This window comes from Octopus sinensis, linkage group LG7 (genome assembly GCF_006345805.1).
Source record: "Octopus sinensis linkage group LG7, ASM634580v1, whole genome shotgun sequence".
Lineage (NCBI taxonomy): Eukaryota > Metazoa > Mollusca > Cephalopoda > Octopoda > Octopodidae > Octopus > Octopus sinensis.
The window spans coordinates 24839007-24863594 of record NC_043003.1 but is presented as its reverse complement, the minus strand read 5'-3'; the positions used below and the strand labels follow the sequence as shown (position 1 = coordinate 24863594).

The 24588-nt window shown below is 37.9% G+C and overlaps 1 protein-coding gene across 4 annotated transcripts; it reads right to left on the bottom strand.

The window, feature by feature from the left end:
- Nucleotides 1-1862: 1862 nt before the first annotated feature.
- Nucleotides 1863-24550, bottom strand: LOC115214351 (mitochondrial fission regulator 1). 4 transcript variants are annotated; one of them, XM_029783546.2, is made up of 9 exons: nt 24372-24550; nt 18852-18922; nt 12843-12950; nt 12275-12366; nt 9946-10136; nt 6993-7216; nt 3468-3595; nt 2755-2935; nt 1863-2110 (listed from the first exon to the last, which is right to left on the bottom strand). In XM_029783546.2, exons 2-9 carry the CDS (start codon nt 18915-18917, stop codon nt 2063-2065), a joined length of 1038 nt encoding a protein of 345 aa, XP_029639406.1. In that variant the 5' UTR covers nt 18918-18922; nt 24372-24550; the 3' UTR covers nt 1863-2062. The 4 variants fall into 4 exon arrangements, with proteins under 4 accessions (XP_029639406.1, XP_036360531.1, XP_036360530.1 ...); XM_036504638.1 differs by having other exon boundaries at nt 24445-24527; XM_036504637.1 differs by lacking the exon at nt 24372-24550 and adding an exon at nt 23786-23859.
- Between the last annotated feature and the right edge of the window lie 38 nt (nt 24551-24588).

The following is a 24588-nucleotide window of genomic DNA, read 5'->3' as shown; positions in this document are numbered from 1 at the left end:
AAGATTCTTAATGGTACAAGTGGCAAGTTGGCTACAAGCTGGATTGTTTAAATGACTTACAAATTCCAGTCCTGCATGTGGCTTTTTTTTCCTCCTACAGCTCTCATATAGGCATTTACATGTTCCATTTCAAGCATTCCATGAACAGTTTCAGATGACCTGCAAATCATGTACCCTTGTTTTAAACTTAATTTTGTGCACTTTGGTTGAAATTCTAGTTGTCTGGAGACAGTCCGGAACAAAGGCAACATTTTGTCAGCTTTTTAAACTATTTCAACCACAGGTTGCACCAACAGATCATGACTTGCATGGAAAGATCTCTTCCCTTCAAAATACTGGTAATTTGAAGACTGCTGCTTTAATATTTTACACCACCAAAAAAAAAAAAAGAAATTGCAATTTGATCAGCATGACGGTAATTGTTCAAATTGTGGTGTAGGGTTTCAGGTAAGGAAGAATACAGGTCATTCTGATACAATGCCAGTTATCTTGAATGATGCAGTTCCAAAAGTGAAATGCATGCTCCTACTCAAGTGATGTTTTAACAGGCTTAGCATGTTAATCCAAATTTAGTTTTTGAGTACATCAAATAGGATCCTATTAGGCCTAAGGTCTTTCTCCTTGTCTGGGAACAGACCCATTTTGTCTAATGAACATGCTAGTAAGTAAAGTGGTGTCCTTTGTTGCGTGCAATAGGAGAGTTACCCAGTACTTGACATGTGAAATATACAACACAGTCCAAAGAGCTTGCAATTGGCCTGTGTTATTTTGACTTATTCACTGACAGCATGCTTTTTTTTTTACATTGCTGGTCCCTTCAATCAATTGAACAGGTCTTCTGGATTTTTTTCATGCTACCGCTGAACTCATTAAGGGCTGCTTGCTTCCACAATGATGTCAGTATTTTAGGAGATGACTTCCAAGTCTTCATAATTTGCCTGGATAGTGCAAACATCCAGTAATATTCTGGGTTTAACAAGTGGAAATGATTACTAAAGTGTAGCTCAGGTTGAGAGAGGTTTTTCAGTCAACTAGTTTGCTGTAGCACCAATCCCATTGATAGAATTCTAACCCATGCTAGCATGGAAAGTGGACATTAAACAATGATGATGATGAATAGACTATCAAAGACGGCAAGTTAATCATTATGTTTGAATCACAAATTGTCTTCATAGGTCCATGGCTTACCTGCAGAATTCAGAAAATGTACGGAAACAATTTCATAATGCAACTATAATATACTACAAAATATATTAAACGTTTCTTATAGCCTCTACTGTGTTAGGAGATAACCGTAAGTTCTGAAAATATGTTTGAGACAAAACAATGTTCATCAGGAAATCAACTACAAATCCATTCCAGTTGGTGAGATTTTGAGTAAGCAGCATACCATCAGCAACAAAAGTTCTTTATATCCTCTTCATCACTGAAGGGGTGGAGGGTCAACTTCAACATTAGATGTAATTACTCAGACTGATGTGATGAGGGTTATTCTATTTCTTAGAATCTGAACTCTGGGATAAATATAAGGGTAAGCATTATCATGGCTACAGGCACTGGTGTGGTTCACTCCCCAACCACATTCTCTTGGGTTCAGTCCCACTGCATAGCATCTTAGCCATGTCTTCCACTTATAGCCCCAGTCAAACAAAGCTTAGTGACACTGAAACATACAAAGGTGACAATAGTTGTAAAGAAGTGTCAGCATCACACAAGCAATGTTAACTGCTGGTCATCTTCCATGAAAACCCGTCTAGATAAACACCTACAATTTAGAAAGAGGAAATGTGTCCACCCTTAGAAAATCTACTTCAACAAAGTCATCTGATGCATGCAAAAGGATCAATGATAAGGAAAATGCATATGGAACAAATAGAATTTTATTTTAATTTATTTGATTTATGCAAATTTGTATCAAATATATGAAAAACATTTCACCTGTCAGCATCCTCCCAGGTTAAGTTAACATTAGAAGTTCAATATTTTAAACATAAAAGCAGTCAACATTCTGTCAGTTAAGTTAGTGTTTAAAAGTTTGTTTTAAAATTTTCAGAGAAAAAATCTAGTTCAGTAGCTTTCCAGTTTTCTTTAAAAGATGACGTCCAAAACCCTGTGAGAAAAAAAGAGGTAAAAATATGTGACATTTGATGTGAATAAGTCTGTCTTAAATTTGATAAGTAGTACATAAAATTAAAAATAGATGGAGAAAGGAAGAGAAAATATTTGATATTTAGGCCTTTTCTCAATTGTAAAGTAACTAGATTCTATATTGACTTAGCTTCAAAGCCATTTTACAATACTTTGTGGATTAAACTTGTAATGGTTAGAAAGTGATATATGGCTGAGTGGTTAAGAAGTTAACTTTCCTACCATGTGGCTTCAGGATACAGTACCACTGTGATTCCTTGAGCAAGTGTCTGCTTCTAGGGTATTAAGCTGACCAAAGCCATGAGTGGATTTAGTAGTCAGCCACAAAAGTTTTCATATATGTGCATGTACATAATCTAGATATCCTACAATACTTAAAGAGTATTACTACCACTCGAGCAGTACCTCATTTTCAGTCTTCCATGGAAGCATGACTGGCTTTGGGGAAATGTTACCCCGCTTGGCGATAGGAAGGACATCTGGCTGTAGAAAATTTGCCTCAGTGAATTTCCCTGACCCATGCAAGCATAGAAAAGTAGACTTTATAACTGATGATGCTGAATGAGGGACCTAGCTGGTTCTTGTGCAGTAAAGAAAGAAACTTACCCGTGGTGGAGAAGGAGATGACCAATTTGGTGAGTTTAGAGAGCGGCGTTTTTGTGATCGGTCAGGACTGTGTTGATTGATTTTGGAAAATTTGATTTTTAAGGCATTTGCAATAATAGATTGGTGATCAGTATTTGTGCATGGAAGAGGAGACCGTTTGAGAGGAGTACCACCTGGTGATCTGTGGAATGTATAGAAAAAAAATTTTTTTAAATAGATTTAGCTTGTAGATTTTTAACAATATTTGAACACTACCAAAATTTTTTTTTTTTTACCATCTGGTTTTTCCCCATTTGCTTCTATCTAGAAATCAAAGGAAACAAACTTCTATTCCCTTCAAATTTTGTTTTTTGATCTGGACATCAATGGTCTGAAACTGACCTATTTTCCATTACATTTCAAACAGATTCAGCATTGAGTTGCTGAAGCAAATATTCTGCTCAATATCAGAGATTTTTCTTGACCATAACCACTTGAGAATGTCCTTTTGAAGCTGACGATATGTGCATCTCTGATCATGAGCAGGAGTAGTGGCAGAGCATCATAGCCATGTGTTGAGAGGGATTCTTTGGGGTTTGAATAAATATACTGAAAGGAATGTTTGAAGGGAGATTTTAGCAATTTTTCATGCTTTCTAGGGGTAAGTAAACAGGAAATGACAACTGCTACCAAAGGGCAAAAATCGTGTTACATAGTGTAACTGCAAAGCTTACCTTTCTACTGGTTTCAATTTTACGCTGGTTAAATTCTTTAGTACATCGGCCATTGATGGTGGTTTATCTGCACCGGTTGTGGAAGTTGACTTTAATCCTCCAGTTATCCCACCTTCAGAAGCCATGCGCTGCAATTATAACAATAGAAGTCTTAATCTCAATCTGATACTTAATACATAAAGTTATAAAAACTTATAGGAGGAAGAGAAAATATTTGATTTCTACACCTTTTCTCTGTTGTTAAACAACTGGATTTTTTTCTATTATGACTTTGCTTGCTTCAAAATGTGTTTACAATACTTTATGGATCAAACTTGAAATGGCAGGAGTTGTGGTGGGGGTTGTTTCTTCTAATTTTATTTTACACAAAACATGACTGAGGTTAAGAGGTTGACTTTTTAACCAAGTTGAGATATGTATTAAGATATGGTAAAACTAAATGTTTGTAGCTACATTTTTGAAGTATAGGGTGGACGGAATTTGCCAAGGCAGATTTTTTTACAGCTGGATACCCTTCCAGTTGCCAACTCTCACCTGCTTCCAAGTAAGGTAATACTTCCCCATGACCAGACATGTATTGGAGGATTTGATACTACAGAGACTGCTTGCAATATCGATGACACTACAAGCAGTGTCAACAAAACTTTTCCAAATGCTCTTCTTTTAAAAGACAACATTGGTAACTGTAGAATCTGGAACAACGTGAAATAAAGCGTCTTGCTCAAGAACACAACACGATAGTCACAGTTGAAATGTCTTTGATCATATGTTTGATCGATCAAAGCTGACATGGGGGCAAAGCAAATGTAAGAAGAAACAGAATGAGAATATTTGGGAGGAACACGGGGAAACTACTATTATGCTTCGATGACAGACATAAGGTAGATAACTCTCAATGCTTGTCCATCAAATGGTGTACATAGTAAATTCGTGTAGAAAATGGGAGGAGCTAGGCTCTAACAATTCTTATCTCGGTGTAGAATAGTTGAGTATTTACCAACCCTCAATAATCGAATCAGTACTTATGCTCTTACTTTAGATATAGAAAACGGACGAATGAATGAAAAGTATTTTTATTTCGTTGTTCGACCTACTACGAGCAAACAGCAGCCAAATATTTATCATCACACTCGACCATCTTAAAAAAAAAAGGAGATTGTATAATGTAATCATTCATAGATATATACAACATATACATATCTAAATAAAAGACAGGATGGTCATGGTTTGAATACTTTCGAGCGTCGGAGAACTCGATCAAGGGAGACCAGGGGCTACAGTTAAACAAAAAAATTTTTAACGAATGCATCAAAATTGAGTTGCTATTAAGACAAGGGAGATAATTCTCAGTGCCACTGCGACAATATGTATATATTTCTTTACTACCCACAAGGGGCTAAACAGAGAGGACAGACAAACGGATTAAGTCGATTATATCGACTCCAGTGCGTAATTGGTACTTAATTTATCGACCCCGAAAGAATGAAAGGCAAAGTCGACCTCGGCGGAATTTGAACTCAGTACGTAATAGCAGAAGAAATACGGCTACGCATTTTGCCCGGCGTGCTAACGTTTCTGCCAGCTCGCCGTCTTATTGCGACAATATGTATAGCGAACAATCCGTCCGACTGAACTGACTTAGAAATAAAAATATAAAAAAATAAAAGAAAAGGGTTCCAATAAAGACCATCTCGTCTAAAAAAACAAAAGATTTTCTAAAAGAAATACTATATTTATGACTACATTATCCACAGTTTCCTTCCTACTCGTGTAGTCAAGTACTGTAGTTGTGAAGTGTAAACAAGTGTACTTATATATTCGAGAGCAAGGCAAGTGATAAGGAGGAAGATAAAACATATCATTCACATCCTAAGTATGCTAGATAAGAATTTAAATTTTTAACCTAGAAAATATACTGAAGTAGCAAGATAATTCATTCTGATTAAAAAAAAAAAAAATTTTTTTAAACTTCGAGTGAGTGCTCGAACATGGCCACAATCTTACGAACGAAACCATTCATCTTTTATTTGTTTCTGTCATTAGTAAAGTTTTTAATTGAATGAATCGATACCAGTTCTTTTGCCGAACCGCTATGTTATAGAGACGTAAACACAACAACAGATACACACTCGATAAAAAAAAATCAATGGAAATTGTAGTTGTGATACCAGTGCCAGTGGCACGTAAAAAGCACCATCCGAACGTGGCCGTTGCCAGCCTGATCTGGCCCCTGTGCCGGTGGCACGTAAAAAGCACCCACTACACTCACGGAGTGGTTGGCGTTAGGAAGGGCATCCAGCTGTAGAAACACTGCCAGATCAGACTGGAGCTTGGTGCAGCTTCCTGGCTTCCCAGACTCCGGTCGAACCGTCCAACCCATGCTAGCATGGAAAACGGACGTTAAACGATGATGATGATGTGCGTGGACGAAATTCTTGTAGTTTCCGTCTACCACATACACTCACAAGTCTTTGGTCATTTACAGAATATATTAAAACATTTTAAGCGATTTCCTTTACTAGAATGCAACCAAGCTGAAATATTTACTTCGGACGCTTTTAGTTGGTCACAGCGACCCTAATCTACTAATGTTTGGAAACTTATTTTAACCAACTTTTTAAGTGATAAACGCAAGCTTAAGCCAAGAGTGGAAGGGACGTAACCGAGGCGAGACTAAATGCCGTAAGGCAACTTAGTTCAACGCACTGATTTTGCTAGTCCTTGCTTATTTAAACATACTTTCTTACTACGAAATTTCAGTTACAAGGTTTTAAGTTTTGATCAAACAGATTTATGGTATTAAAAAAAAAAAGTTTACTGAAGATGCTGGGGAAGGAAATTCGAAATCAGAAACTCCCTGATTCTTAAGCAACACTCCCCCCCACACACACACAACAAGCTATACTTTCTCCCATTTATATGCTAACAGAGTAGATTTTTTGCCATGACACATTTAATGTGAAATAAAAAGTCTTGCTCAAGAACACAACACAAAGCCCAGTCCAAGGATCGAACTCACTCCCTTGTGATTATGACATACTAACCACTAAGCCTCGCACCGTCATATATATCAGGTGGTAAGGCGGCGAGCTGGCAGAAACGTTAGCACGCCGGGCGAAATGCGTAGCCGTTTTTCATCTGGCAATACGTTCTGGGTTCAAATTCCGCCGAGGTCGACTTTGCCTTTCATCCTTTCGGGGTCGATAAATTAAGTACCAGTTACGCACTGGGGGTCAATGTAATCGACTTAATCCGTTTGTCTGTCCTTGTTTGTCCCCTCCGTGTTTAGCCCCTTGTGGGTAGTAAAGAAATATATATATATCAGGGGGTGACATTGCTTGCTTTATCCAAGAAACAAATGATCTGACGAGCACCAGAAATATGACGAGTGTTGGAATAAAATAAAATTCATTACCTGAAAAACAAGGGTTGGTGACAGGAAGAGCCTCCTTCCTTAGAAAGTTACATTCTAACCCATGCCAGACATGGAACAAAAAACAAATATCAGATGAAAAATAAGGATACCTGCTTAAGCATCTCTCCAAGAGACATATATTCTTTCTTTGGTTTAGAATCTGAATCACTTGTCTTTAGAGCAGAAGGTGGTGGTGGTGGTGGCGGCGGCGGCGGCGGTGGTGGTGGAGGCGGTGCTACTGCTCGTAGCACTAGTGGTATTGGTGGTGGTGGCGGTGGAACTGAAGTTCTTGGTAAATGTGTTTTTGATGTCCCTTCTGATTTGAAAGCTGCGGCTACAAAGGGAGGTAAAAAATAAACATAACAGCACACATTTTTTTTTTAATATTTAGCAGAAGCAACGGAGTTTGATAAGTACTAGTTCACAAAACTCTCAGTCCTTGAGTCACTCTGTTGCTTCTGCTAAATATTGATTTCAAATTTTGGCACAAGACCAAACCAGGAGGAGGTAAATCGATCACATCAACCTCAATATTTGACTAGAACTTAATTAATCAACCCCAAAGGAATAAAAGACAAAGTCGACCTAGGCGGAATTTGAACTCAGAATGCAAAGACAGACAAAATGAAGCTAAACATCTGGCCCTCACCACCCTGCTTCTGTTAAACATCATCATCAACGTCTGCTTTCTATGCTGGCATGGGTTGGACGGTTTGACAGAGAAATGGCAAGCTGAGAGGCTGCACCAGGCTCCAATCTGATTTGGCAAGGTTTCTACTGCTGGATGCCTTTCCTAACACCAACCACTCAGAGAGTGTAGTGGGTGCTTTTACGTGCCACCAGCATGGCAGTCAATCAAGCGGCACTGGCATCAGTCACAGCTGAATGGTGCTTTGTACGTGCCAGTCAGACAGCACTGGTATCAGCCACCCTCAAATGGTGCTTTTTACATACCAATAAAAGGAATACATACTTATGTTTTGAGTTCTATTTTTTCTATTTGCATCACCAAACCTATACACACACACACAGACACATATATAAAAGACTCCGCCGGTTACGACGACGAGGGTCCCAGCTGATACGATCAACGGAACAGCTTGCTCGTGAAATTAACGTGCAAATGGCTGAGCATTCCACAGACACGTGTACCCTTAACGTAGTTCTCGGGGATAATCAGCGTGACACAGAGAGTGACAAGGCTGACCCTTTGAAATACAAGTACAACTCATTTTTGCCAGCTGAGTGGACTGGAGCAACGTGAAATAAAGTGTCTTGCTCAAGGACACAACGCGTTGCCGGGAATCGAACTCACAACCTTACGATCATGAGCCGAATGCCCTAACCACTAAGCCACGCGCCCTCACCAGACACATATATACAGCAGAAGCAACAGAGTTTGTAAGATGTGGAGCAAGTTGACCAAAATTGAGAGTATGATAGAAGAAAGCTTGCTCTTCATTCCGTAGAAGAAAAAAAAAAAAAAAAATTCAAATCAGACCATGTTAAGACCAAAAATTATTTACATCAAAAAGGTGCTTTTTTTCTATGAAAATCCATATTTTTTTTTACAGTTTTTTGACTGCTGGGTCGCCATTTTTGGTGTATTTCAACCAGAAAAATGTTCACTGAAAGAGAATAACAAGCTACATAATGCAAAATTTTTACTTTTCAAAAATGATCGAAACTATGTCAAAACTTTGTTAACGCAACATCAAAGTCTGCCGTTTTAAGCACAACTAAAAAAAAAAAAAAAAAAAAAACAAACCCTAGCAACGCCAGGCTATACTGCTAGTATATACATATATGCTGCAATACCATTACTTTTATCTCTTCCTTGCTCCAATCACTCTCACCACCTCTTCTGAAATGTAAGTAGTTATGTATATCCTCTACAGTAAAAGCAATTCGTCTCTTCTGGTTTCTTCATTGATACTTTAACCCCCCTTATCGCCTAGCATTTGATGTTCTGCAAGCTGCATGGCGACCTTAGTAGTGCTGGCAGCATGGAAAAAGCACCCAGCACAAGCTTTAAAAAAGTCATTTGCATTAAGAAATGCATGCAGCCGTAAAACCATGCCAAAGAAGCTACTGGTTCACAATGCAATTCTTGGATCCTGTTAAACCATCCAACCTATTCTGTCATGGAACAAGGATGTTAAACTCTGTTGACAGATGCAAAAGGGTGGATTGCAGTCAAAGCACCAGTGAAATCAACTCTTTCCAATGCTAGGAAAGACATCATAGAGGAAGTTGATAGCTGTTTACCTCAGTGATGAAATTAGTATAATTAGCTTCTAACATTAACTAGTGTGTAAAGAAGCAGTGTATTAAGGAAGGTGCACAATTGCTGAGGAAATTCCATATGACAGAAACACGCCATGCACAGCTGTTCCTTCTTTTTCTGTTCATAGGTATTTCATCTGTACAGAAGTACCATCATAACATACAAGGTTGGCTAAAATATCTATACTGGTATAGCTGTGTGGTTAAGAGTCTCTCTGTGCAACCACATGGTTTTAGGTTCAGTCTCAATGCATGGCACTTCAGGCAAATCTCTTCAGTTGTCATCTCTCAGATGACAACTACTTTATGATTTATGAGTGAATTTGGTAGATGGAAAGTGAATGGAAAACTAGCATAAATATACAGGATGACCCAAAAAAAGGGAATATTTTTATTCTTTTATTTGTTTGTCATTTGACTGTGGTCATGCTGGAGCATCACCTTTGGTTGAGCAAATCGATCCCAGGACTTATTCTTTGTAAGCCTAGTACTTATTCTACTGGTCTTTTGTGTCGAGCCACTAAGTTACAGGGAAGTAAACACACCAGCATCTATTGCCAAGCGATGTTGGCGGGGAGGGGGGGGGACAAACACATACATAAAAACACACACATGCATACATACATATACACACATACACAACGGGCTTCTTTCAGTTTCCATTTACCAAATCCAATCACACACACACAAATCAACTTCATGATCATGAAAAAAGTGAATTTCGATAATCAAACAAACCAAGACAATATGATTTCTAAAAAACAAAAAAACCCTTACTTTTGCACATCAAAGCAATTTGTTCCTTTAATTTTTCAATCTCAGATTGCATTTCGTTAATCTTTTGTAAGGAATTAACGCTTTCTTCGAAGGGATTATGTGGAGTCGATGTACTCAAAGGCTCAGCAAGGTTAATTGATGTTGACACACTTTCATTAAAATGTAAATTTCTGCGATTTTTCATCTGTGTTCTAAAATAAACCATGCAAAAATGAAATTAAAGTAAGCAAAAAAAAAAAAAGATAAAATAACAATATTGCCCGAGGGTGGAAGGGTGGCCTATCTGACAATCAAAGACTTGGTTTTTGTCTTCTGTTATAATTCTATTTTTATCTTAATTAGTTTTGTAGGAATGGCTTAACCAGTTAGCAGTTAAACAGGCCATACCCAGTCCAAATATTCTGTATGTTTTATGTTCAAATTGGCCAGATCTGCCTCTCATATCTATCCTACAGGGGCCAACTGAGCCATTGGTCAATCAGGCACAGCCTGAGGGTCCAGAGCTCAGAGAGGCCAGCACTCTACACGTTAACTCTACTAAATCAATGCTAAAGGGCCTGATAAACAGTTATGACTCAGGGCCCTTAATTCTCTTAGTCCACCCCTGCTATCCTTCAATGCCATTCTAAAAATAAACAATCAGATCATCAAAATCTTGAAGCTACCAGATAATGCATAATTAAATTCAAAGCAATGTGAATTAATAAGCATTACATTTGACAGAATAACCTGAATACTGAAGGATTAAATTAGCCTCAATATTTGATTAATTTGTTATTTTATTAAATAGGAATCAGGGTTTGAACTCAGGATATAATGGTCATAACCAAATATTGCTGACCCAGCCCATCCAAATTGCCTTGGATCGCAGGACGGCCTGCCGTGCTTACCTTGGATCGTAGGGCAACCTGCTGTGCTTGAGGAGACCTATTGAGTTAAGTACATCAACATCAAAAAGTCAAATGGAAATTGTAGTTGTGATACCTGTGTCGGTGGCACATAAAAAGCACCATCCGAACGTGGCCGTTGCCAGCGCCGCCTCGACTGGCCTCCATGCCGGTGGCACGTAAAAAGCACCAACCGATTGTGGCCGTTGCCAGCCTCACCTGGCACGTAAAAAGCACCCACTACACTCACGGAGTGGTTGGCGTTAGGAAGGGCATCCAGCTTTAGAAACACTGCCAGATCAGACTGGAGCCTGGTGCAACCTCCTGGCTTCCCAGACCCCAGCTGAACCGTCTAACCCATGCTAGCATGGAAAACGGATATTAAACGATGATGATGATTTTATCTGATGCTCTAATGGTCCAGCCAATCCACTGCTTGATGGCTGGTTAGAACACAGTTGCAGTTGATGTGTTTGGTTCACTTTGCTACAAATAGGTACAAGCAGTAGGTATATCCATGAGCTTAAGAATGGTGGAACATCGTGCATGTATGTGTGCATGTGTGTATACACTCACACAAACACATCTATCTGTCTCTCTCTCTCATATATATATATATATATATAACTAAGGATAAGATCGTTAATTTTAAAATAAAATAACAATTTTATCAAGTGGTCAGCATGGAAAAAATAACCTTCAAAGGTAATAATTGTTAAAATTATAAATTAGGGTATCTACGAGATACCCTATTTTTAGAGGTGGTTTAAGAGTCAGATCATGGCTGCTATTTTCAGCATGGTGGTATCTCATAGATACCCTAATTTATAATTATATATATCTATCTATCTATCTATCTATATATATATATATATATATATATATATATGGAGGACAGGTGTATAAAGAAATGCAGAGTTCTAACTGTGGAGGGTACCTGTGGAAGGGGTAGACCCAGGAAGATGTGGGATGACGTGAAAGTGGTGAGAAAGGATCTTTGGATGCTGGGCCTCACTGAGGAAATGACAAGGTACTGGGAATTGTGGAAATTTTCTGTACCAAAGTTGATGTTAAAACAATGCATTAAAATCATTATCATCATCATTTAACATCCGCTTTCCATGCTAGCATGGGTTGGACGATTTGACTGAGGTCTGGCAAACCAAACTCCAATCTGATCTGGAAGAGTTTCTACAGCTGGATGCCCTTCCTAACGCCAACCACTCTGAGAGGGTAGTGGGTGCTTTTACGTGCCACTGGCACGAGGGCCAGTTTGGTGGTACTGGCAACGGCCACGCCCAAATGGGGATTTTTACGTGCCACCTGCACAGGAGCCAGTCCAGTGGCACTGGCGACGACCTCGCTCGAAGTTCTAGTAAAAAATTAAAAAACCAACATTTCTTTTGTCCAGTGCATGCAGAACTAACAAAAATGGTACTCACCGTACTGCTATGCAATTATCTCCAAGATCTTCTTCTATCCAAGCAATTTCAGATGATTCAGAAAGTCCAGAATCAGAATCGCTGCCATAATTCTGCAAATGGAAGAGTAATTATGGAAAGGAAATTCTATAAAGATTTTCAATATTCAAACCAGTAAGAAACAATTGCAAGACAAATTCTTCAAGCTGAGCCTACCATTAAGAGATTGAAAGATAGACCCAGAATGAAATAACATCCAAGGACTCAGTTGGTCTACTTGGGAATCCAGCTAGAAGGCCTAATGAAGGCTGCTTCTGATAGGACCCAAAGGAGGAGGTGCCTGAGAACTCTACCCTCACTGGATTGATGGATGGAAACCAGCCGGTGGCTGTGAAATATTTCCAATTTCAACCTAAGTACATGAACCTAGGGTATTGGCCTCACAATCATAAAAACATGGAATTAATTTTGGGATCAAGCAGAATGTTGTTGAGCAAGGCACTTCATTTCATTTTGCTTCAGTTTACTCAGCTGACATCAAGAAATAGAGAAATACAATAAAAAAAAAACTTTAAAAAAAAAATCTTACCTCTTGAAGAACTCTATAAACTGTTTTCGGATGAAAATGGTCTTTAAGTGCTTTCACTTTTTTTGAGGTGGATAAAGAACTGAACACTCTTTTGACCAGAGAAGTAAACTGTAAAAACAAATCAAAGTAGAGAGGTGAAAATAATGATAATGATGATGGTGGTGGTAGTGGTGATAGTGGTGGTGAAGAAGCATGATCATTGTTTTAATGTCTATTTTTCAATACTTTCATAGGTCAGATGAGAATACATGGGAGCAGAGTTTTCTATGGCTGGATGCTCTTGCTGATGCCAACTTGCACTCAGCAACAAACAGCTCAGATATGGCCACAAGGAAGAAGAGGAAACAAAAGACATCATATGAATGGTGTCATATATAAAGACTGTGCAACATGTCACCACATATCAAGAAAGCTGGATATTGCTTTTATGGTGGACTGCAAGCAAACACCACTGGCAAGGCCCATTTGTTTATAACCAACAAATACAAATTTACACACAGAAACACATACAAAGATGGGCTTCTTTCAGTTTCTAGCTACAGAAGCTACACACAGGGCCAGGGCTAGAGTAGGAGACACACACTTGACCAAAGTGCCATGCAGTGGAACTGAACTCAAAATTAAGTAGGTGGGAACTGAGCTTCTTAATCACGCAACCAGTTTCAATGGGAGCTCACTCGTCATAGAGAAGTTCAGCAATAGTTTTGCTCTAGACATCAGCTAAGCCTTTGACTGTGTCTAGTATGCAAATTCCTCTTTAAAACTTCTCCCTTATGGACTCCATCTCTCAGATCAGAAACTTCCTATCAGCTTTTATCATTGCAAACATGCACTGTCAGAACCTTTTTTCCCCTCCACTCTCAATCAGTTCTGGTGATTCCTGTGTGTTTTTGGTTTTGTCTCTTACTCTTGTAGCATGTAGCCATTTTCAAATAGTAGCACCAATTTGTGGTAGCTGGCAATATGACATAATGTCGTACTGCTGAAGAAATATGATTGTCGTTTTCCCATTGGTTGAAATAACAGCTCATATAGGAATTCTAAAAATTAGTTAAAGAATATTTTTATGTGATTTCAATTCTTTAAAGTCAAGTTGGGCAGTTATAAAAACCCTGGATTTTGGGAAAAACTTTAGTGTTTGTGGGATGTAGCCAAACTCCACGACACTCACTCCTTTGAGATATTGATTATTTTTTTATGCCATGTCTATGAAAAATCCAACAAGACTTGTTTGAATTGTTGAGATCTATAATAGTTAGAATGCGGAATTAGCTAAAATATTAAGTCGTAATTCTCTACAACAAAATTACTTTACTTCAAATTGTATTATAAATATTAAAAATGCTATATGTACATAATAAAATAATGTAGTAATTATTTTCTCTTTCTTCACGTTCTTTAACTTATTAATGAAATGTATTTCTTTAATTATGAAACTGTATTACGACTTAATATTTACGCTAACTAATTCCTCATTCTAACTATTATAGATCTCAACACATCAATGACCTACTTGCTTCCACTTCCACCAACACCCATTCTTATGCATATGACACATTTTTCATTCCTCCTTAACCATCCATCATCCACACACCATGCTTTCATCGACTCCATAAACAGAGATCTTGAGAGCAGCCTCAGTTGGGGACATGCCAACTGGGCTGCCTTAGGGCACAAGCACACTGGGTAATACCCAGGGACCCCTAATTCTGATCTATGTATGCTGTGGTTTACTGTCAAATAAATACTATCTGGTCCAGTGTATTGATTTTCCCAGCTATAACACTGCTGAGACAACCCCGCACCACACTTGCTCCATACACATTGCACCACACCCACTCCATACATGAGCAGTACTCAGTTAGAAACCGCTAAATGTTGACCCTCACTACCACCGAGGATCTCTGCTGGAGAAAAGCACATTCTTAGCATAGCTAAAACTACTTCACAAAGAAAAGACTTTCTCTTCAGGACGAGAATATATTCAGCTCTCAACAGCCTACTGATGCTTTACAAAAGCTCAAATGAGGCCCACAATGGAATACTGCTCCCACAGCTGAAAAACAGTGACTTTGCTTAACTCCTTAGCATTTAAATCACTTTGTCAAATGTATTATTTATTCTTTTGTTTCAGTCATTTAACAGTGGCCATGCTGGAGCGCTGCCTTCTAGTCGAACAAATCAACCCCAGGAATTATTCTTTATAAACCTAGTACTTATTCTATCAGTCTTTTGCCGAACCACTAAGTTATGGGGACTTAAAGACACCAACAGTGGTTATCAAGCAATGGTAGGGGAACAAACACACATAATATATATACAAGCTTCTTTCAGTTTCCGTCTACCAAATCCACTCACAAGACTTTGGTCAACTTGAGGCTATAGTAGAAGACACTTGCCCAAGGTGCCATGCCGTGGGACTGAATCTGGAACCATGTGGTTGGGAAGCAAGCTTCTTACCACACAGCCACACCTGCACCTATTTATTCACATTTTTAAAATTAATCATGTAGTATCTTGTAGCTTTGAGATTTTTAAGTTGTGATTGTTTATTTTTAGAATGACATTGTAGAATAGGTGTGAGAAGCAGGATCTGGCAAGTTTAGATGCTGAAGGGTGAAAGTGCAGAAGAGTTGTGCACCAACAGTTAACCTCACTCTCATCCATGATTATCTTCAATTCAGTGGCAAGACTAAGTCAAGACAACAGGAGATGGAGACAGATGCAGTGGATGGATGACCAAAATGTCTTACTTCCCCCATTTTACTCTCTGCACTCCATATCGCAATGCTGCAACCACCTTCCTCTCTATTGAACTGTAAATGTGTCTTCTGCAGAGTCTGTTGGATCATTAGCATGCTGGGCGAAATGCATAGCCATATTTTGTCTTTTATTACAATCTGAGTTCAAATTCCGCCGAGGTCGACTTTGCCTTTCATCCTTTCGGGGTCGATAAATTAAGTACCAGCTACGCACTGGGGTCGATGTAATCGACTTAATCTGTTTGTCTGTCCTTGTTTGTCCCCTTGTGGGTAATAAAGAAACATAATCTTCACATGTGTAAGCAGGCAAGCCCTAATATGCTAATTAAACCATAGCTGGGACCCTAACAGATGCTACTACTTTGAATCAGAGCAGACCTGGCAACAACAGCAGCTAAGAGGTGGCTCCACACTTCTCAAAATCCTAGAACTCCCCGACTCAGACCTCACTACTGGATGCAGTTTGAAGTCATATACAGGATATCTTATACATAAATGGCAATTTCTGTCCGTTACCATCTTGCTGCCTACACCAATGAACCAATCATGACAAAATTTTGCATACATGTTAAACTAACATCCAGTTCAATTCATAGGATAATTGGATTTCAATAAAAATCTATAATGGGCCCTTAGTGCATTGGGTTATTATTTGATAAAATGAGAAGATTGTATCTGATAAAATAAAGAGTGTTATTGTGAGGGAAATGTGGTGGCATAGTGTGTGTGTGGGTGTAAGGTAAAGGTGATACAGTAGATACGAATAATTACAGAAGTATCAAGTTGTTGAATCAGGGAATGAAAGTCATAAAAAGGGTCACAGACCAATTAATTAGGGTGAGAATTAGTTTAGATGAGATGCAGTTTGTGTTTTTGCCAGGGAAAAGCACCACTGATGCTATATTTCTGGGAAGGCAACTGCAGGAGGAATAGCTAATCAAAGATAAACCTCTGTACTTGGCTTCCGTTGACATGGAGAAAGCCTTTAACAGGGTCCCCCAACCCCTTATCTAGTGGTCAATGCGGAAACTAGGGATAGATGAGTGATTAGTGAGAGCTGTGCAAGCCATGTACAGGGATGTTGTCAGTAAGGTGAGGGTTGGCAACGAGTATAGTGAAGAATTCCGGGTAGGGGTAGGGCTCCACCAAGGATCAGTCCTCAGCCCCCTCTTATTCATCACAGTCCTCCAGGCAATAACAGAAGAAGTCAAGACAGGATGCCCCTGGGAGCTTCTCTATGCTGATGGCCTTGCTCTAATAGCTGAGTCACTATCAAAACTAGAAGTTTCAGGTCTGGAAGCAAGATCTAGAATTGAAGGGCCTTAGAGTCAACCTAGCAAAAATCAAAGTCTTAATAAGTAGGAAGGCAGACAAATCACAAATTCCTTCAGGTAGATGGCCTTGCTTGATCTGTAGAAAAAGCATAGGTAGAAACTCTGTAAGATGTACCTGGTGTAAGCTATGGACACATAAGTAGTGCAGCAATATCAAAGGAAGGCTAATGGGAAGATAGTTTTTGTGTGTGACAAATGCACAGGGCAATAAACACTGAAAGTGTGCAGAAAACAGCTTCTGTCACATGCCGGGGAAAAAATCTAGAAGTAGTTAATAGCTTCTGTTACCTAGGTGACCTAGTCAGTAACAGGGGCAGATGCTCTGGGAATGTAGCTGCTAGAATAAGAATAGCTTGGACAAAGTTCAGAGAGCTCCTACCTCTGCTGGTGACAAAGGGCCTCTTGCACAGAGTAAAAGGTAGACTGTATGATGCATGTGTACAAACAGCTATGCTACATGGCAGTGAAACATGGGCCACGACTGCTGAGTACATGCACAAGCTTGCAAGAAATGAAGCTAGTATGATCCACTGGATATGTAATATCAGTGTGCATAGATACATGACAGAATGTAAGTGCTCTGAAAGAAATGTTGGACATAAGAAGCATCAGATGTGGTGCGCAAGAGAGATGACTGCACTGGTATGGTCATGTGTTGTGTGTGGATGAGGGCAGCTGTGTGAAAAAGTGTTACACCCTAGCAGTAGAGGTACCTGTAGAAGAAGTAGACCCAGGAAGACATGGGATGAGGTGGTGAAAGGTAACCATTGAACATTGGGCCTCATGGAGGCAATGATGAGTGACCAAAACCTTTGGAGATATGCTGTGCTTGAGAAAACCCAGAAGCCAAGTGGGAATGTAACCTTGGTCCATGCCAGTGCAGCATAACTGGCCCATTGGGCAATAAACTGTGCGTGCGAAGACCTGTTGAGTCAAGTGAAGTCATTGTTGTGGCTGATGCCAGTACCACCTAACTGGCACCCATGATGGTGGCACATGAAAAGCACCAATCGAGAGTGGCCCTTGCCAGTGCCACCTGACAGGTCCCATGCTGGTGGCACATAAAAAGCACCATTCGAGCATGGTTGTTGCCAGTGCTGCCTGACTAGCACCTGTGTCGGTGACACATAAAAAACACCATTCAAGTATGGTCGATGCCAGTATCGCTTTCCGGTGGCATGTAAAAGGGACTCTCTGAGTGGTTGACATTAAGAAGGGCATCCAGCTGTAGAAACCATACCAGATTAGATTGGATCCTGATACAGCCTTCTGGCTTGCCAGTCTCAAACCGTCCAACCCATGCCAGCATAGAAATTGGATGTTAAATGACGATGATGATGAAAGCAAACCATTGCGACGACCAAAGTTGTAAAAAGTTCTGAAGTTTTAATAAGTTTTAATGAATAAATTCATGTGAAATGGTTGAAACATGTAAAGAATTTAAAAAGGGAAAAATCCTCAACAAAGTTTTTTTGCGAAAAATTGCACAAATCTCTCCTGATCAAGAGGCCTATGTGTCAGGGAAGGCATAGTCTGACATAGAATAAACAAAGATTTATATAAGACATTCTATTGTAAAAATTGCCCAGCAAAGACGGGGCAGTATCTATATATATTAAACATATGCCATTTCAATTTATGAATGTAAAGACAGTAAAAAAGAAGCAGATAAAATGTAGGGGAGATAGATAATAAATATATATATACATATATAGGTTATAATTCAGAAAAGAACTGCACAATTGTCAAGGGAGATAACTAACCGAGGACTACTAAATTTTTATGATGCTACTAAAAATTATGTACCTAGGTCACAGAAAATTTGGAACTATTCTTAGATCAACCCTTCCATGCTGACATACACAATTATACAATTCCCTTTAAAACAAATAAAGATTAAAATTAGAACTCACAGTATTCTGTTGGCTTGCAACGCCATAGAGCCAGCCGAACACGAAGCTACCAAAAGCGAGGAACATTATTGCTGGAAAGAAAAAAATAATAAATAAAACCAGATTATTGCAATGAATCATTGAAGAAAGGAGTCCTTTGTGGGTGTGTGTGCAATACATGAATGTATATGTATGTGTTGGAGGTGGTAGGATTGTGTCTCCCTGCCTTGAGTGTTATTATTGTACAATGCTACTGGGTGGCATAAGCAAAAAAGATCAAGTCTTCCTAATGGGTAAATGTTTAAACTTACCAAAAACAAGAATAAATATGCTGTTCAGCAAAAGGAAAGAAACCTTATGCTTTCATCTTTATCTAACAATTATTTTATGATCATTCAAGTTTAATTAAAAGTAGGAAACTTTGAAAATAATAACTTTAAAATGAATTGAGAATTCAGGAAAAAAAATATTTGGTTGCTGTTCTTAACAAAAATTTGTTTTAAGCCTCATAACTGCCAATAATTTCATACTTACAGCCTAAAACAAGTCAATTTTAATGTTTGCAGGGTTTTTTTTTATTTATTTTTTTTTTTTAGGTTTAAGAGATTTTTTGGGGGAGGGTTGTGGGAAAATCTACTGAGAAATCAAGAAAATTGTACATTATTATGAACAATATTTGATGCAAATGTAAAAATAACTTGAAAACCAAGCAAATTCTAGTACTAAACCAGGTATTATTCTGAAACTTACAATGAAAGCTTTCAGAAAAATATAGGTTTTAATCCCTTGACAATGGTTGATGCAAATATGCGATCACACTTTTGCTTGTCTACCCACAGTTAACATAAACATATGATGTAGAGCTGCCCTACATCTATCACAGACTTTTTAGTGGCTGACATATGTTTACGTACGCTATCGTGTACTTTATCTCTTGAGGTGCACATGCTCGCCGTCCCGTGCATTATCTTAGCTATTTTAGGTTACGTTCAAGTCATGAGACTAGCAGTAGACCAATGACATGCGGATACTTTACATGCATAATACTGTGTTTTGAGTTGTATGACACGGAAATTTAAATTTCAAAAATTCACAAACAAACTTCCAGAAACCTGATGGAATGGATGTTGCACATATATCCCCTGCCCAAGCAGGTAGGTAGGTAGGTAGGTATAATAAAGGCGGCGAGCTGGCAGAAACGTTAGCACACCGGGCGAAATGCTTAGCAGTATTTCGTCTGCGTTACGTTGTGAGCTCAAATTCCGCCGAGGTCGACTTTGCCTTTCATCTTTTCGGGGTCGATAAATTAAGTACCAGTTATGCACTGGGGTCGATGTAATCGACTTAATACCTATGTCTGTCCTTGTTTGTCCGCTCTGTGTTTAGCCCCTAGTGGGTAATAAAGAAATAGGTATAAGGTGTGTATGAAACAATCACTTTTAATTCAAAGAAGCAGTTTTACAGAAAAGAAATATTCTAACTTAAATACAAGCTCTGCAGCAAAAATATTTGAACATTCCTAAATATGTAGCTAGAAAGCCTACTTTTTAGAAAAATACCATCCATACCCAACCAAAACATCCACAGAACGAAAACACTGAGTTCAGCAATAATATTACTATAACCATTCAGATGTTGAATAATGAAACAAGCTTTCATTGTCATTAATTGCAGTTTCTGTCATATCTTTATGGTAGTAGTAAAGGGTCAAATGTTCTGTATACAACATGTTTTGCAATAAGGCCATCCTTTTCTCCTTTCTGCATTAGCTTCAGGATCATTGCAGATCAGGTCAACAAGGCTTGCATTTTGATTGATCTTGTGTGATAGATTGGTTCAAGCAGATTGTATGATTTTATGATAGTCTTCCAGCCCCAACTGAAACAGACTGGTTTCCTTCTACATATTATATGGAAACAGTTATGACAATCTTAATTCCGTTCAGTTGTTAGTAAACATGAAACTGTGTAAAGCTCATAATGTATATGAGAGAATACCCTCCATCAGGCATCTGCCATATTCTGATGGCCTTACTTCCCTGGGCATGGACACATTGAAACTCCAACGTCTGGCAGCTGACTTGGCAGACACCCGTAAAATTATTAACCATCTTACAAACAATAACTCTGAGCACCTTTTCAAACTCCACCTGTCTAACACCCCATGACTTCAGGAAACATTTTTTCATGCTAAGAGTTGCTGAAGCATGGAACAGACTGCCGGCATCAGTTGTTAGTTGTCGGAGCACTGCATCCTTCAAAACTTCCATGCTTCCTGAGATTCGCCAACACTACACCTGATTTTCTTCCCTCCATACATATGCAAACATGTATCTGACTCATACACTGTTCACTTCCCAGACATTTGTACATTACTGCATATGCTTTATACGCACTTTTGACAAGTTGTGGAGCACCTGAGCACTGTATACAATAATTTCATTATTATTATTTTGTACTAAGTTCAACATACAAATACAGTGTGGTTACTGATATTGACTTAAAAGAATTATTGCTGTAATTAGTGCTATAATCTTAAATCTTATATCGACACCTGATGTAACAGTCATCATAAGTCAAAATCACTTGAAAACTCATCTGTTTAGAATTTAAAAACAGATTCTTTGATAAATTTTGCTTAGGAAAACATACACTTGAATTATTTTAATAGCTTTTATTTTCCAAAATATTAAGCTGATTGTGAATGCCCATGAAATGGCCCATTTTAGCCCACTGTATACAAATGATGTCATTTGTTGCCAATCTCCATTGGAAATATCTGACCACAGGGAAATATTACCTTGCTTGGAAATGGGTATAGGTAGGTGACATGAAGGGATCTGCATCCCACTGATGTATGTCAGTTGAACATGTACAAAATCAACAAGTGATCTCGTACATGTCACTCAATCTGTTAGAAACAGCAGTTGAATCTTACTCAAATTAGAACTTATTGTCTTAAATGAAAGATATATTTCGGTTGCATCTTGGGAGAGTCTAGGTGCCTAAACAAATTGCAAGCCACATCTACAATTATTTGCCAATGGACGATAAAAGAAAAGTATTAATCCAGGCCTTGATCCTAGAGATTTGGATGTGAGCATATACTTAACTCTTATATCCACTGGCAATGGCAAATAGATAGGTCACTTCTCCACAAAAATTACCATTCTTCAGCCTTTAATGCCCACTCTAATAGTGGTCAGAGCATGGAGAGAAGACAGAAAGTTTGGCAAAGAAAGGTCAAGTAGTGAATGAAATCACAAATTTTTATTACAAATATAAAGAAAATATATTTATACGGTTCAAAAACAAACAATATACACTAATATTTGCGTACCAGGTCATTCCTTCAATTGATGTAGAGCACAATCAATACTAATACCGCCATGAGATATAATACTGAAATCAATTTTAATTTGTGCTTTTCGTAGCAATTGAGAGGCTAAACACCTGAATACGCAGCTTCATTAAAAAAAAAACCCTTTGAGAAATGCAACTTATATTTAACTAAGTTCTAATTGACTAATTTATCAATAAATGGCACAGATTATGACTGCGAAAGAAGTTTATCCCCCAAATTTCAATATTTTTTCCACATTTTTATCACTCAGTCCTAATTCCGGCCCCATTACTGGATAGCTATTTCGAAACTTCGCCTTATAGGTATTGCCTGACATTGTCGGTTAGTTGATTACATCGATACCAAAGCTCAATTGGAACTGATATTATGGACCCTGGAAGGATGAAAAGCAAAGTCGACCTCGATGTTATTTGAACTCAGAACATTAAAAAAAGCCGAATGAAATATCACAAAGTATTCTATTCGACATACTAATAATTCTGCCAGCTCGGTTATGAAAATAATAACGAAATCAACGACTGTTTAAACTCCATCGAATAACATCATGAATTTTATTTAAAAACAGAAAAGGAAATGGGTAGGAGTACGCAGGGATACGGCATTCTCCAATGAAGAGAATGTCTGCTCACATATTTTCAACCTCAACCTGCCGGACAATAGGAGTGTCCTTATTCCTAATATCTATATTTCCAACATTAACGTAGAACATACTACTTCTAGGTAGAATAAATTCCGTGACAGCGCTTTACGTTCGGTTCAATTAAGGGTCGAACCTAAGACGCGGTCATCATAAAAACCTTATTATGTGTACAAGTCATTTTATTGTCAGTTAATAAACGACTTCAAAATTTGACATTTTTTCCTGTGAGAATTTCCGTTCACAGGGTCTGATCGTTTTAATTAATTTTCCATGAAGACTAGTCGTTCTGCGACTTCCTTTCGAAGCATAGTAAAATTCTTCATATTGTTTTATCAAATTTTGGGGAAACTAGAGTTTACCACAGTAACGTAATTTAGTTATATTTTGTCTGTGTTTAAAAAAGTTATATCTAATGGTTGTTTGGTTGAGTTATATGGTGTTTCGAGTTACATATTTTGTGCATTGAGTTATAGTTTTTGAGTATTTTCTTATTTATAATTTGTACGTTTAGTTAATCTATAATTCAATACATCCAAAATATAACAAAAACATATACAAAATAACTAAACACATATAAATGATTAATTTCAGTTTCAACAGAATTAAGAAAAAGAAAAGTCTTTATTATGTTTAATCCAAATAAATTTGTTTTAACACTTTCTAAATTCAGTTTTCTAAAAAAAAAAAACACACACACACACACACATATATATATACTTTTTAAGATCTAGTTATAAGTTATATGTTTTATAAAAATATATATTATTTGTTATATATGTATTGGTTTATGTCTATCAATGTTTGAGTTGCATAATAGTGGTTTTATCTCTAATTTATATATATATATATATAGATCTTATCAAATGTTTCTAATATCAGTTACTTTGTAAATGTCAAAACTACTTTCATTAAGTTCAAAAGAAAAGTCTGCGTAGACCCTAATCAAACTAACCTAGGATCAAAGACTTTCCAGACAAGACCATCCCATGTTATTTTCAGGCATTTTGTAGCTACGATTACATTATCTTATGTTGAGGAGAAATTTTAAACTGAGAAACTAAGTATGTCGATTCGAACTAAATATATAAACATTTTTTTCGTACCTCACGGACATTAAATTCATCTTGAACTTGCCATCATGTCAATTGTTGATGCCTCAAGCTATCAACACTTTTCTTAGATACTGAATATTACTCGAACTAAATACCATAAAGGATCTAGGTTCGCTTAAAGAAACCCCCAAAAACATTAAGGTATTTTGACCGTGTTCTGAAAACGGAAACAATTAGACCAACGAAGTGTCATAAAGTCATTTAAAAGATATGCACAGGGTTAGCAATTTTCAGAGGAGAGTGTTAGTCGATGCTATCGACCCAGCTCTTGACCGGTACTTTATTTTATCGACCCCCAGAACATTGAAATGCAAAGTTAATTTCGGCGGGGATTGAACCCAGAACGTACTGCATATTAAAGGATTAAATAAGAGTTTAAACACGTGCACGAAAATAGCGATTACATACCAGCACTTAGTTACTTACCTATGATATAAAAATAATCTGATGGTGTTGTTATTTCGTCATGTGCTTAAAACAGCGGAAGAATTAGACATACCATGTTAAAACAATTATAATGTGACATTATCCATTTTAAAATGTTTTGGTAAATAAAAGGTAAGTTTCATTTGGTGAAGTTGAATTTAGCGCGCATGTCAGTGCGTATTGAGAAATTGACCAATCAAATAAGCGGAAGCGTTAA

Excerpts from the sequence above, each read along its gene's own strand:
- LOC115214351 (XM_036504637.1), bottom strand. The coding sequence starts at position 23,816 with ATGGTCTTGTCTGGAAAGTCTTTGATCCTAG. Across the intron at positions 18,923-23,785 it reads TGGAAAGTCTTTGATCCTAG|CAATAATGTTCCTCGCTTTT; the intron begins GTTAGTTTGATT and ends TTTTCTTTCCAG. Across the intron at positions 12,951-18,851 it reads TTGCAAGCCAACAGAATACT|TTTACTTCTCTGGTCAAAAG; the intron begins GTGAGTTCTAAT and ends TTGTTTTTACAG.